The sequence below is a fragment of the Mytilus californianus genome, unplaced genomic scaffold (assembly GCF_021869535.1).
Source record: "Mytilus californianus isolate M0D057914Y unplaced genomic scaffold, xbMytCali1.0.p SCAF_7, whole genome shotgun sequence".
In the NCBI taxonomy this organism is placed as follows: domain Eukaryota; kingdom Metazoa; phylum Mollusca; class Bivalvia; order Mytilida; family Mytilidae; genus Mytilus; species Mytilus californianus.
Window position 1 is genome coordinate 94,240,046 of NW_026262723.1, and position 13,791 is coordinate 94,253,836.

The window sequence follows — 13,791 nt, forward strand, 5'->3', positions numbered from 1 at the left end:
CGCCACCAAAATTCAAACCTGATCTGTGTTTTGTTGTAATAAGCATTGTGTTTAAGTTTCATAAAATTTAGTTGAGGCAAACTTAAGTTAAAGAACGGAAACCAACTTTGGGATGTACGGACAGATGTACGTAAGGATGGACAAGGGTAAAATTTAATGCCCCCTCCGCTACGAGGGGGAATAAAAAGCAGAAAGAATTATAAATCTATAAATTATCATATTTCAAATGATAACAATACATTAATTAGAACAATAATAAATTTTAAGTACTATCTATGTATTGTTTTGGGCCCACAAACTAGGAAAAGTCCAGATTGCACTAAATTATACCTATCCTAAACAACTGATTGTGTCATATCTGCCAAATCTGCTATGTTTATACTTTTACTGTCACATTTTCATTTACATTTTTACACTAATTGAAAATAACCCTCTATAAATGTTGGGCACACAAAGAGCTTTTCTGGATTTACCTTCATCAGGAATGCTTGAAGCTTAGCATTTGAAAGCATGAAATGTGTAAACAGATAAAAACATGGAGAGCTATATGACCTAAAAATAGCTGAATTCCTCTACGGTCAACTTTGCTTTAGGGAGTTGGAAGCTTAGTTTCCTAATAATATCTTAAATCGTCGATGGGGAATATTAGAATAGAATGTTATAAATCATTTCAGTACCAAACACTGAATACCCTCGGGGACTAACAGTCTACCAGCACTGGTATCGACCCAGTGCAATTAATTGTCAGTAACACTTTATAAATTCTTGTGCATCCAAATGTTAGGAGATATATGACCAAAAGAGACCTACAAATAATAGACAAACTCATCTTGGGTCAACTTTGCCTGAGGGAGTTGAAGTGGCTATAATACTCATTATGTAACAGACAAATCATTACTGAAAAATATTTTTGTTTCTGATTCTCAAAGCAATACATCTCTTTCCTATATATCAATTCACTACCAACATATGATAAATCTTTGAAACACAGCCTATCATTGTTATTAGTTAATAGATAAAATATTCTTAACAACAAAAATAAATAAATGAGTAAATAAACACTTTACATTTCTTTTGATATCTGGACATACTTTTCTACTTTGAGTTTATTAAGCATGCCAGTCAATGTACATCACATTTACAATTGCATTTGATTACTTGGAATATAACACTGGTATAAATAAACATTGGATAAAATATTAGATGTTTCTTCCATTTGCTATCCTTATCTCATAATGCCAAAAATATGAAAAGAGAATAAAACAATAACAAAAGAAAAAATAACCAACAGGCCATACCAAATCATTTTGTGTTCTTAGAATTTTCTATGTAAAAATAGAGATGTGCAACTAATCCTTTAACATTGATCAATTGTCAATTCTTTGATGGTGAAAGGGCTCATCATATGACTGAGGAAACGCAATTCTTAAAAAAAAAAAAAAAAAAAAAAAAATAAATAAGCAACCCATCCCATCCAACAAAAAGATTTTCAGAAAACATAAACAATTTTATAAGCACTATTTTCATTACATAAAGAAGTATTTATTAGAAGAGAAGCATTATGTTATCATTATCTTTATGTGCAACTGTTTATCATATAATTTTGTACCCGATGTTTAGCCTCACAGGCTGGTTTTAGTATCTACTGTTATATTTCTGATCAGCAAAGTGTACATACATTTAATATTTTTTTCAGTTTAACTCTTGACTTCTTCCTAATGACCCATAACATAAAATTTCAAATTGAATTTTTCAATAAAATATTTAGGAGTAAGTGAGTTCAAAGAACAGCACATAAATTTGGTATGGTCTAATGAAGCACTTGGTATAACATAACATGGAAATATCACAGTTTCAGCCTTTCATAATTTTGTACAATTTTTCAAGGTTCGAATATGGTGAGAAATACAAGGCTACATAGAAGAAAAAATCACAGATCCAATTAGGAACAATTGGCCATACTATAATACAAACAACCATTCCAAGGACTCCTTTACCATGACTTTTCAATACTTGCATAGTATCTCTGTAAAATAAAGAAAATGTTATACAAATAAGAAGAAAATATAGAGCTAATTCTTTATGACAATGCTAACCAACAATAAAATGACAGTCACTATAGTGTTTTCAATAATTGGGTATGACATAATGTCCTCTGCCTGTAGCAGAAAAAATGTGAACTAGCATTATAAGTTATACAAAAATCAGAATTTGTTATTTGTAACTTGTCATTGATGACCTTCCTACTAAAAATAAGAACAATAACTGCAAGCACAACAAAATAAAGATCAGATCATTTTCACAAACTGTGTAAGTCTAAGTCTAATTCCATCAACATAAAGTCAGCAAACAAACCACAACCTGTATCTGTAAAATCTTTATCATATTACATACTCAGAATTGAAGCAATAGGGCCACACTTAAAAATATTTTGGTTTGCCCAAACCCTACCCAAAGGTAAAGACAGTGGGTAGGTAGGTAGGCATTTTCTTTTTTTTTTCGGCAAAAAGAAATTGAAGTGTTAGATGTTTTCTAGTCTTCATGCCTATCTGTTTAAAAAAAAACTTTTTTACATCAGGACAATAAAAGATTTTGAGTAGGCAGCTATTTTCTGGGTAGGTAGGGTTAGGGCAAACAAACATATTCTTTTTTATGGCCTAGTTCTTGCAAGATATTAAACACAAAAAGCTTGATAAATATATATATATATATATATATAATAATTTTCTTGGTCTAAAAAACATTATTCTGTCAAATATGTCATCCATCAACAAAATGTGTGCTCAATATATTACTTAAAATTATCCATCTGTATACTTAAATTCAGTACCATAAGAATTGGACAACTGCTATTTCAGAATAAAATAAAATATGATCCAGCAACAAAAGTTTAAGGGGCAAAAAATGTGAGGAAGTCAGACTTCAAAGAACAAATTTAAATTTTAGTCCAACTTGAGCTCCTTCAACCTCTATTTATTCAAGTAGAAACCAATATATTTGTTGTGATTTTTAATGTCAAGAATTCAAAGCAATACACTGGACTAAAGCATGTCTATAGATGCACAGCACTTGAACACAAGAGTCTCAATTATCTATATATATTGGCTGTGTGGGTACAATTGTAATGCCTCAGTGCAAGTCCTAACATGGGCTTGATTTTGCATACCAGGTAATGTATTTCACGAGACTTAAGGGTATATGACAAAATCGTCAAAAAATTTATTAGTTCACCAATTTGTACTTTTCTGAAACAATGAAACAAAATAAAAGCAGTTAATTGGTATTTGTTGAAATATACTCTCCATTGAATCATTCTAACTTGAAAACTGTAAGAATTGTGTGGACAATTCATATACCCTATGTGCAGACAGATGAAGGAAAAAACAAAAAAAACTGATGGATGGATGAAAATACAGGGGTAAAATATCAAGAAGTAAATGTCAGTATTTATGTCATCACAATTTTCAACCTGATTTCCCAGATGAATATATATAATCAATATAAAAGTTTTTTTGTGCCCAGGAAAATGACATAAAAATTTAAAAGAACAAAATTTATCAAGTAATAAACTGTAAACATAGAGATTTGTCTCGTTTGTGTGACTTTATCACAAAGTCAAACATTTGTCAACACAGCCAAAAAAAGAAACGACACACTTGAGTCTTTCTTCCCCGACAAAAGTCATAGGCGAGACGAAAACTCAGTATCTACAAATTCAAATAATGATGTTGATACCATACTAATACCACAACATCAAATGTCACGAAGTCATAAAAAACAATATGCTAAAGGCAACAAAACATTGTACATCAATTCTGTGTTTTATTGTATAAATGCTATTTCATTTGTATTTAAGTTCAACAATTTTTACCCAGTAACATATACCAGTGTTGCAGTTGAAGTGAAACATTTCAGAAAACTGACAAGAGAAATTGACATTTTATTAAGCTCATCAAAACATTTGTGGCAGATCATTTTTTTCTGAATATAGAAGTCTTCCCTCCAGACATTAAACTAATTGAAACAATTTCCCTAGAATAATAAATATTGAAAAGGTATGCAGCAAATGTATATTGGATAAGCCTACATATCTTCCCTGGTTATTCTTGAAAGGTCAAGCAAAAATAAAAAGCTGTATAGATTGATTTGATAAACTCTGGTATATTACTTATCTAACACAAAAAATAAACTATCAAAAATCCATTTAAAGAAATCAAAAAGATTTTATCTATGTGTATAAGAAATTCTAGAAATAAAAAGAAAGCCATACCAAAACTACATTACAGTGATATGATAACTAATATTTTCAGTACTGTTTATCTTATTATTATTTTATATCCTTTGTAAAGAAATACCTGTAACAAAGGAACTTTCACATATAGTGTGCCGATAATACTTGTATGACTGTCAACAAATGGACCAATACTGCAGATACTTTACTGGAAGCCACATTAATTTTTAAATCACAATCGCAACAATACCATTTCTTCTATTCATACCCTGGACTGAACCCATCCTAACATTATTTATAATCACACAGAGAGCTCACGATTCTTATCAATGACAAGGAAAACAAATAAACATAGAGTCTTGCAAACTTTCTCAATAAATGACTTTTAAATGTATCATTTTTTTTAGATTCCCTCTTAAAATACATGTGAAATGTTTCTATAATTGCATTTCATTAACACAAGCTTCTATTCCTTTATTATTATAGGGGCCTCGGTTGCCGAGTGGTCTAAGTAGTCCAACTACTGTATCACTAGCCAGTCAACACTGAGGTTGTGAGTTCGAATCCCGCACGGGCAGGTGCACTTGACTACAATCTTAATTGACTAGGATTGTCAGTTTTCCTACCAAAGGTCAGTGGTTCTCTCCAGGCACTCCGGCTTCCTCCACCAATAAAAACTGACTGCCACGAAATAGCACAATAGTGTTGAAAGTGGCGTTAAACACCAATCAATCAATCAATCAATCTTAATTATTATATATTTATTCAATCGAGGTTATATTTCAGCTTACCTCCAACCTCCAGACATCAGCCATCTGACATTTGCTGCCTCTATTACTGTCAGAGCTAAACAATTGACCAAAATGAATCTTGATGTCCAGAAATGTACACTAAGAAATTCCCAGGTAAACTGAGCAACCAAGAAGTATGGTAGAAATACTAACTTGGTGAAAAATTCTATCTTTTGGTTGGTGGACAGTGGTTCATACTGAAATATAAAAATAAGCTTAAATAGCTATGTATATACACATTTTTTTAACTGCTTTGTTTTACCACTTTCCTAGTTTGAATGGTAAAATTCATACAGTAACATACAACAGTGTTCAGGCCATATTCTGAAAGGTAAAAAACTCTTGCATAAGCATAGTAATAACAGTATACTACATGTCAAATATTATCATTCGCTTGTGCAGCTAAATAAATAAGTTACAAAAATATGGCTGTTTCTGTTTTTGGCGTAAAAAATTTAAGAACGTACAATTTTCATAATTTAGAATATGTGATTATGCTTCTTAATAGTGGGATACCTAAGCTGCTCAATTCCATCATTAATATGTCATACTTGTCCCTTGAAGATAAGTTTAGACCATAAGGATTTTATTATGACTGAATATCTGTTTTGTACAAAAGTATTCTATAAATCAATATCTTTGCTCTAAAATATGATTCATGAACAATAACTACAAAATATCAAAAACAAGTAGATGTTACAATGATATTAGTTACATTGCTATTATTTTCATGACAATGTGATCAAAACATTGTTTGTACTAAAATCACCTCTTTTAAGTAATCATCAAGCTCCCATGAAACTATTTATCTGGAAAAATGCACCAGCATTCAAGTACTACGCACTATAGACCTTGGTTTCAGTGGTGAAATTCTATGAGGTATCCATCTACAGATGACCTTTACCTGATGAAGCATAACATTTCAATGAATGAGTGATGCTAAGGGAGCTTTCTACAGTTTGACTGTAATGAAGCATACTACTGTTTGAATGAATGAAGCTTACTTTAGGGTTATCGTGACTTGATAATTCATTACGTATACTGAGGTTCTTAACCTTAATCACTCCTGTTGAACACCTGACTAGTGATAAGCTATGTTAAAACATTCACAGGAGGAGGTGCAATGTTATCAGTACAAATGAGGTAGAGGTTGAAGTGTTAACTATTGTCCAAACAGACATCAAGACTGCTGTAATATTTATATAACATCTAATACTGCACTCTTCTGGCAAATACTGGTAATTAAATGAGATTAAAAATATTTGCACTCAAGTATCTTTCAAATTATTAAAGTATTAGATGATTAGTTTATCCAGTAATTACATAACTGTTTTGAGATGGTGTTTGAAAATCTGTTTACTAACACATTTTAGCAGAATTTAAACCCGAAATACTAATTTGTTTAAAAGTTTTTTAGTCTTATTTTACAAAAATAACATCATCAAAGCAGACCATATCTTCATTCATTGCAAACAAGAATTAATTCATTGTAGAGATAAGCATAGCCCCACACAAATTCAAAGTATTGGAAAACAGGAAGTAGGTGTCTGATAGATCCGAAAAGCACAAACATGTTATAACTCATCACTGTTGAGCTGTTGACCAAATATGAAGTTATTCGGTTCAGTAAAGTATTGGAGAAATAATTGACCATTTTTTAAAAGTTCATTCAATATAAGGAAAAACTTAAAACTATTGGCAAACAGATTCTAAAAGTGCTCACACATTACAACTCATCACTGCCAAGCTGCTGACCAAATATAAAGTCATTCTGTTCTCTTTAGTTTTCCAGAAAAGTGCGATGAAAAAATATATGGACAAGCAGACCGGTTGACAAGGTGACTCTAATATAGCCCCACACTTCTAAAGTCAGGGTATAATTATGGTCAAAATACAGCCTCATGTGCATTTAATACATTAAATAGAAGCCAAAGTATATTTGACACAAAATTTTATGACAAATGAAATGGTTTTTAAGTTTACAATAGTGATTTTTCCTTTTCTAAGTAATAACATAATAAAATAACTTGTATGTAGTATTTACAAATCATAACTGGCATGCCTCTCAAGAGCATGTATAAACAAGAGTCCACACGCTGAAATGTCTCGCCTGCTTTACTGAACATTGATTTTACGTTGAAAGTTTTAAGAAGATAAAGGTTTTACTACAAGTATCACATAAACTTAACATTTTCAAAGATCCATGACAATTAGGTAAAGGACAGATAAGTCCTGTCAGACAGACATGTACACCTTAAAATTATACCATACACCAAATATAGCTGACCTATTGCTATAAGTATTTGAAAAACAGACCAAAACACAAAAACTTAACATTGACTAATGAACTATGAAAATGAGGTCAAGGTCAGATGAGACCTGTCAGTCTGACATGTACCCTTTACAATCATGCCATACACCACATAACTATTGCTATAAGTATTTGAAAAACAGACCAAAACACAAAAACTTAACATTGCCCAATAAACCATGAAAATAAGGTCAAGGTCAGATGATACTGGCTAGACAGACATGTTCACCTTACATTCATTCCATACACCAAATATTGTTGAAGAATTGCATATAGTACTTGAAAAACAAACCAAAACACAAAAACTTAACATTGACCAATGAACCATGAAAATGAGGTCAAGGTCGGATGAAACCTGCCAGTCTGACATGTACCCCTTACAATCATTTCATACACCACATATAGTTAACCTACTGCTTATAGTATCGGAGAAACGGATCTAACCACGTAACTTGAACCTTGATCACTGATCCATGAAATGAGGTCGAGGTCAGGTGAACCCTGTCTGACGGACATGTAGACGTTGCAAGGAACCCATATACCAAATATAGTTATCCTATTACTCATAATAAGTGAGAAATTCACATGACAAAAAAACTGTAATTTTTTTTCAAGCAATCGCTGAACCATGACAATGAGGTCAAGGACCATGGACATATGACAGACGGCAACTTCGTAACATAAGGTATCTGCAAATAAGGTATGAAGCATCCGTCTTTTACCTTCTGAAATATAAAGGTTTATACAAATAGTTTATGCACCTGCTGCAGCCTCCGCTGGATAGTAATACCTATGTCTTGCATACTGCGACTTTCGTCACAGACAAGACAAAAACATTATTAAGAGACCTATCACTGTCACATAAAAAGCTGCCCACTCAGTGTAATAAGCTTAAAAAGATCGGATCACTTCAAAAGTTTCAAATTGTTATCACCAATTGGTTTATTTTCATCAGGTGATTGTGTTATTAATGTTGGTAGACATATTTCCCTTCATGCTTCTAATCATTTACCATTATAGAAACATGATCAGCTTTGAAAAATGGATAAGACAATAGTAGTTCCATGTGAGACAGGATATGCTTGCCCTTCCAGATCACCTAATATCAGGTAAAAGGAGTATTATTGTTTAAGAGTTCTCTTTGAATACAGATCTTTGATTGTTGGTCAACCTGTCTTGTTGCTTTTTATCTGTCTCAATCATGTATTGTACTCTGGTAGACCTTTTTTTATTCCCCTTCCCATTGGTTCATTACTTTCTACCTAACATGAATTTGCGCTGTTAACACAACAATATATTGGGATTATAAGTGAAAAAAAAACAACATGATCTTTAATTAAAACTTTGACTATTGACAGATCAGAAAAAAAATATCCATAATGTCAGCTTATCAGATTTTTTTTACAGATTTATGTTTGTTTGTGTATTACATCTTATAGTATTAAGATATAGTTTGTATGATGCCTAACAAATATATGATTACATGTCTAGAGAAACAGAGTATATTTATATTGTTTACTGCATGTGACAGTCTAAGCTTGATGAGAGTTGAATCAGTAAGCAATAAACTGTTTATGGTTACACATATTGCTGGTTTAATTACTGATGTCTAATCTGCAAAACAAATATAAAATTAAGTACAATTAAGTTCAATTATGCAATAATGATATCTCCATACCAATTACTATGATAAACATGCTCCATCCTTATGTAACTAGCAGGGAAACAACTTATTTCAGATACCAAACAAAACTTTTAATAGTTAATTGTTTTCACTTGGTTAATGTTATATCGAGGGAAAGTGAATCGCTGCAGTACACAATCAGAATTGAATTAACAAAGTCTTCAGGGAGAGTGAGATAAAGATGAAGTAAGATTACTTTTTAACTTGTCTCCATCTATTCATTATGAATACATCACTACTTCTCTCTATGGATGTTAAGAAAGTAAATCTAATATTCCCTCATAGTATTACCAATCTGTCAACAAACTTATATTATCAGGACAAATATCGGCAATGATAGGATGTAAAAGCCAAAATGGAAAACTCCCTGAATTACGAAAACACTACATTATCTAATTAGCAAAATCTCAGAAGGATAGTAAAAATGACTTCATATAAAACTCAATTACAATACTATTATGAACTGTGATGCAACAGGATTTCTATAAGTTGACATCATTAAGCTATCTTGGTATACTAAGATTACAAAATAAGTTAAAACTGTAAGTTTAAAGAGTTTAAATTGCACTTTCAAGATATCAGACCCACTTCTATGAATAAAAAGTAAATCAAAAATATTGAACTCCAAGGTAAATACAGAAAGGAGAAGTCCATAAAAATTGACAAAATCAAATGTTAGACCAACGGAACAAATGGAAAACAAATGTCATATTCTTGACTTGAAACAGACATTTTCCCAAGAAAAATGGAGGATTAAACCTGGTTTTAAACCTAGTTAAACCTCCCACTTGTATGACAGTTATTTATGGTTTCGTGATATTATCAAAATTGGTTGAGTAACCCTAACAGACATAACAGGTTAATGTGACAATAATTTGGATCAAGCAACCACAACCGTATAAACATAGAGCACAGACATAAGCATAAAACTGACTACAAAATTCATACAAACATAAAAATAAATCTAACAAAAACCGATTTATTTGGTCTTAATGCACAGTCACCAATAAAAGATAATTTTAGAAAACTAAAAGCATTTCTGGCTGTTCAATATGAGAAGCTCATTTTCCATATTTAGAAGTAATATCTGATAGAAAGTAATTATTGTCAGTGTTACATGCAATTGTTACACGTTATCTGTACAAACAATCCATCATTTCTGATCAAATAATTCTATGAAATCATATTTTAACAATGATAGATTGTCTCCTCATAATATCTTCTTTCCAGAACAGAATAGTTATAAGTATCAAACTATTGTTTGCAATTGAAGGCTTACTTTTTGAACAACAACAAAATAAATCAACACGTTTTTAAGTGCATACCTTTACTCAAGTGATACACGTAAAGCTAGTCACAGCCTTTCTGTATTCAGTTTTTTTTTCCAGAACATCTTTTAATAAAATGCTTCGCTGGGGCGCAGCTTGATACGACCGCAGAGGTCGAACCCTGAACAGTTGGGGCAAGTATGGACACAAAATTCAAGCTTGATACAGCTATGACTTTGGATTGTCATTAAATATTTGACACAGCATAGGTTTCTGACACAGGATGAATGTGGTGGAAGAACTGGAAAAATTTTAATTTACCTATTATGGTGGAATCTCCATAAACTAAATTGTTTGTTAATTTCAATATATCAAAGAATATGTAGAATTCAATGTTTGATGTAATGTAATAAAGTTGAAATTTGGACCGTTTTTGTTCAATGTGGACCAATTTGGTAACATGTATAAATAATCAAAAATCTAAATACATGGGAGCCCATTTAAATACATCATAAAGGTATTAAAATAGAAAGTGACATCATAGTCATGGCTAAAAATAAACAAAAATCCTTAATCAGCAACATTTAAAGTAATATCTAAAAATAAAATTCCTTTGTAACCATAAAAGCCCATTTAAATACATCATAAAGATATTAAAATAGAAAATGACATCATAGTCATGGCTAAACATAGCAAAAAACCCTTAATCAGCATCATTTAACAGTAATATCTAAAAATGGAAATTACATCATAAAGGTATTAAAATAGAAAATGACATCATAGTCATGGCTAAAAATAAACAAAATCCTTAATCAGCATCAGCAACATTTTATAGTAATATCTAAAAATAAAATTCCTTTGTAACCATAAAAGCCCATTCAAATACATCATAACAGATATTAAAATAGAAAATGACATCATAGTCATGGCTAAACATAGCAAAAACCTTAATCAGCATCATTTAACAGTAATATCTAAAAATAAAAATTTCTTTGCAACCATAAAAGTAAAATAGAAAATGACATCATAATCATAGCTAAAAATAAACAAAAATTTTTTTTATTGGCAAATTTTAAATGGAGTTTATTATACTAAAACAATAAATTTGCAACCATAAACATGATAAAACCCCATTTAAACACATCATAAAAGTATTAAATAATTCAACTACATCATAAGGCTATAAAAATAGAAAATGACTTCATAGTCAAGGCTAAAGGTAAACAAAAAACCTTCATCAGCAAAATTTTATATTGGCAAATTTCCAATGAAGTTTATTACACTAAAATTGTTGGCAAATTTCCAATGCATTTATTAACAATAAAGTTATTGGCAAATTTCCAATTTACATAATTTAAAAGCAGTGTAGATGAGATATTTAAATGAGTTTGAATTACCAACCTTACACTGCTTTTAAATAATGTTCTTTACTCAATTATTTGTCTATTAAAATGGAAACCCTTGTTTTTTAACCTTTTTTCCCCTTATTCCTTAAACATTAGAGCAATAACCACCCCCCCCCCCCCCCCCCCCAAAGCCAATTATTACTTTCCAATGTAACCTAAATTTCCAATATACATAATTTTAAATTTCAATTCCTCATGATATATAACCGTATCATTATTATTTTCTTTCATATATAAATCTGAAACAACCATCTTTAAATGGAAAATTTTAAGGAAAAAAAAATGAAAAAAAAAAATCCTACCCCCCACACATTTTTTCAACCCCCTTTTGATTCATCATCCCCCACCTCAATCACAACCTTCAATTTGTGGTATGGTACATTGCAATACAATTTCACAGAGATCCATACACTTAAAATTACCCCTTTTTTGACCCCCGCCCCCCTAATGATTCATCACCCCACCCCCCTTTCCCCCCAAACCAAGCTCAATAACAGCCTTGCCTTTGTGGTATGGTACCTTGTAATACAATTTTAGAGAGATCCATACACTTGAACACAAGTTATTGTCTAGAAACTAAAAAATGCTTATTTTAAACCACTTTTTAGGCCCCTTATTACTAAACGTTTTGGGCAATTACCACAACACTCAATTCCAGCTTTCCCTTTGTGAAATGGAACCTTGTAGTAAAATTTCAGAAAGATCCATACACTTACACACAAGTTATTGTCATGAAACTAGAAAAATGTTTGTTTTTTGCCCCCTTTTGGCCCCTTATTCCTAAAATTTTGAGGCAATTAACTCCAAAATCAATCCCAGCATTGACCCTTTGTGATATGGAATCTTGTGGTACAATGTCAAAGAGATCCATATGCTAACACATAAGTTATGTCTGGAAGTTACAAAAATGCTTATTTTCGGCCCCTTTTTGGCCCCTAATTCCTTAACTGTTGGTACCATAACCCCCAAAATCAATCCCCACCTTCCTATTGTGGTATTGAACCTTATGGTAAAATTTCATAGAGATCCATTCACTTAAACTAAAGTTAGAGTGCGAAAACCATTGTGTATTCGGATGACGACGCCGGACGACGACGACGACGACGACGACGCCAACGTCATACCAATATACGACCTCAAAATTTTTTTGCGGTCGTATAAAAACTTTGTGGCTATTTTGGATCGTTATGTGGTCCCATGGTGATACATCCCTGAATGTTGGAGGTGCTAAATCAGATTTCCATCTGTGTGAAGCCGAAGACTTTAAAACTAGTATTTGCTGCTTCTCCATATGGTGAATGGACTTTAGGGGAAATAGCACAGACTGGTTAGCTTGTGATTGAAATAACATATTTGTGAGAAAGGTGGCATTTTCTTCTTCCAAATTTTTACAAAAACTGTTGAGTGGTCATGTGGTAATGTGCACTTTCTTTCCAACTGTTACCTGTGAGCTTTTATGTTCAATTTGACTGGGAAATCATATATTCTTAACATATTACCATCATCTCAAAATGCATGCAAAGTATGAATATAACTCTTTTTTAAACATGATATGTTATTTGTTTTCTTACTTTTAATTCTTTCATTTAGACCCTTTTCATTATAAATGACTGATACAGTTCTTACACAAGAATGTATTGCTATTATTAACGTTAGTATTGCTACAGAATGACGAATAAGGCTCAACCTTTGTTTAAATAAAGGAAATCTACAATTACAAAGTTAACCTTGTCCATAATTTTACTTTATAAATCTAAGATATACCATTTAAAGCAGTTACAGAAGTAAAAGTTAACTTCATTGAGAAAAGGACTGACATGTGTGTCTCTTACTATTTAGAACATAAACTAAGACATAAAACTAAATATGAATCAGTGAAGCATAAAATGTAGGTCAAAGTGAACTACTTGTGTGGGTATTATATTTCCTCAGATAAATCCTTCCACATAAGTTATGATTGTAGATCAGCTGAATACAATTGTGTGAACTGTATTTGTATGTAAATTTTGAAATAAGTCCATGGAGCAAAACATAATATAAGATGCTTTTACATGTTATATATTTGTAGGTCATGTAATATCTTGAACTGTGTTTGCTGTA

At 31.5% G+C, this 13,791-nt stretch overlaps 1 protein-coding gene across 1 annotated transcript in view; it reads right to left on the bottom strand.

The window, feature by feature from the left end:
* Positions 1 to 1,212: 1,212 nt before the first annotated feature.
* Positions 1,213 to 13,791, bottom strand: part of LOC127708692 (bifunctional apoptosis regulator-like) — a 38,834-nt gene continuing 26,255 nt past the window's right edge. The window contains exons 7-8 of the mRNA XM_052213807.1: positions 5,023 to 5,219; positions 1,213 to 2,026 (exon numbers count right to left, since the gene is read on the bottom strand). Coding sequence (XP_052069767.1) covers positions 1,855 to 2,026; positions 5,023 to 5,219 — 369 coding nt within the window. The 3' untranslated portion in view covers positions 1,213 to 1,854. The remainder of the gene's footprint in view (positions 2,027 to 5,022; positions 5,220 to 13,791) is intronic.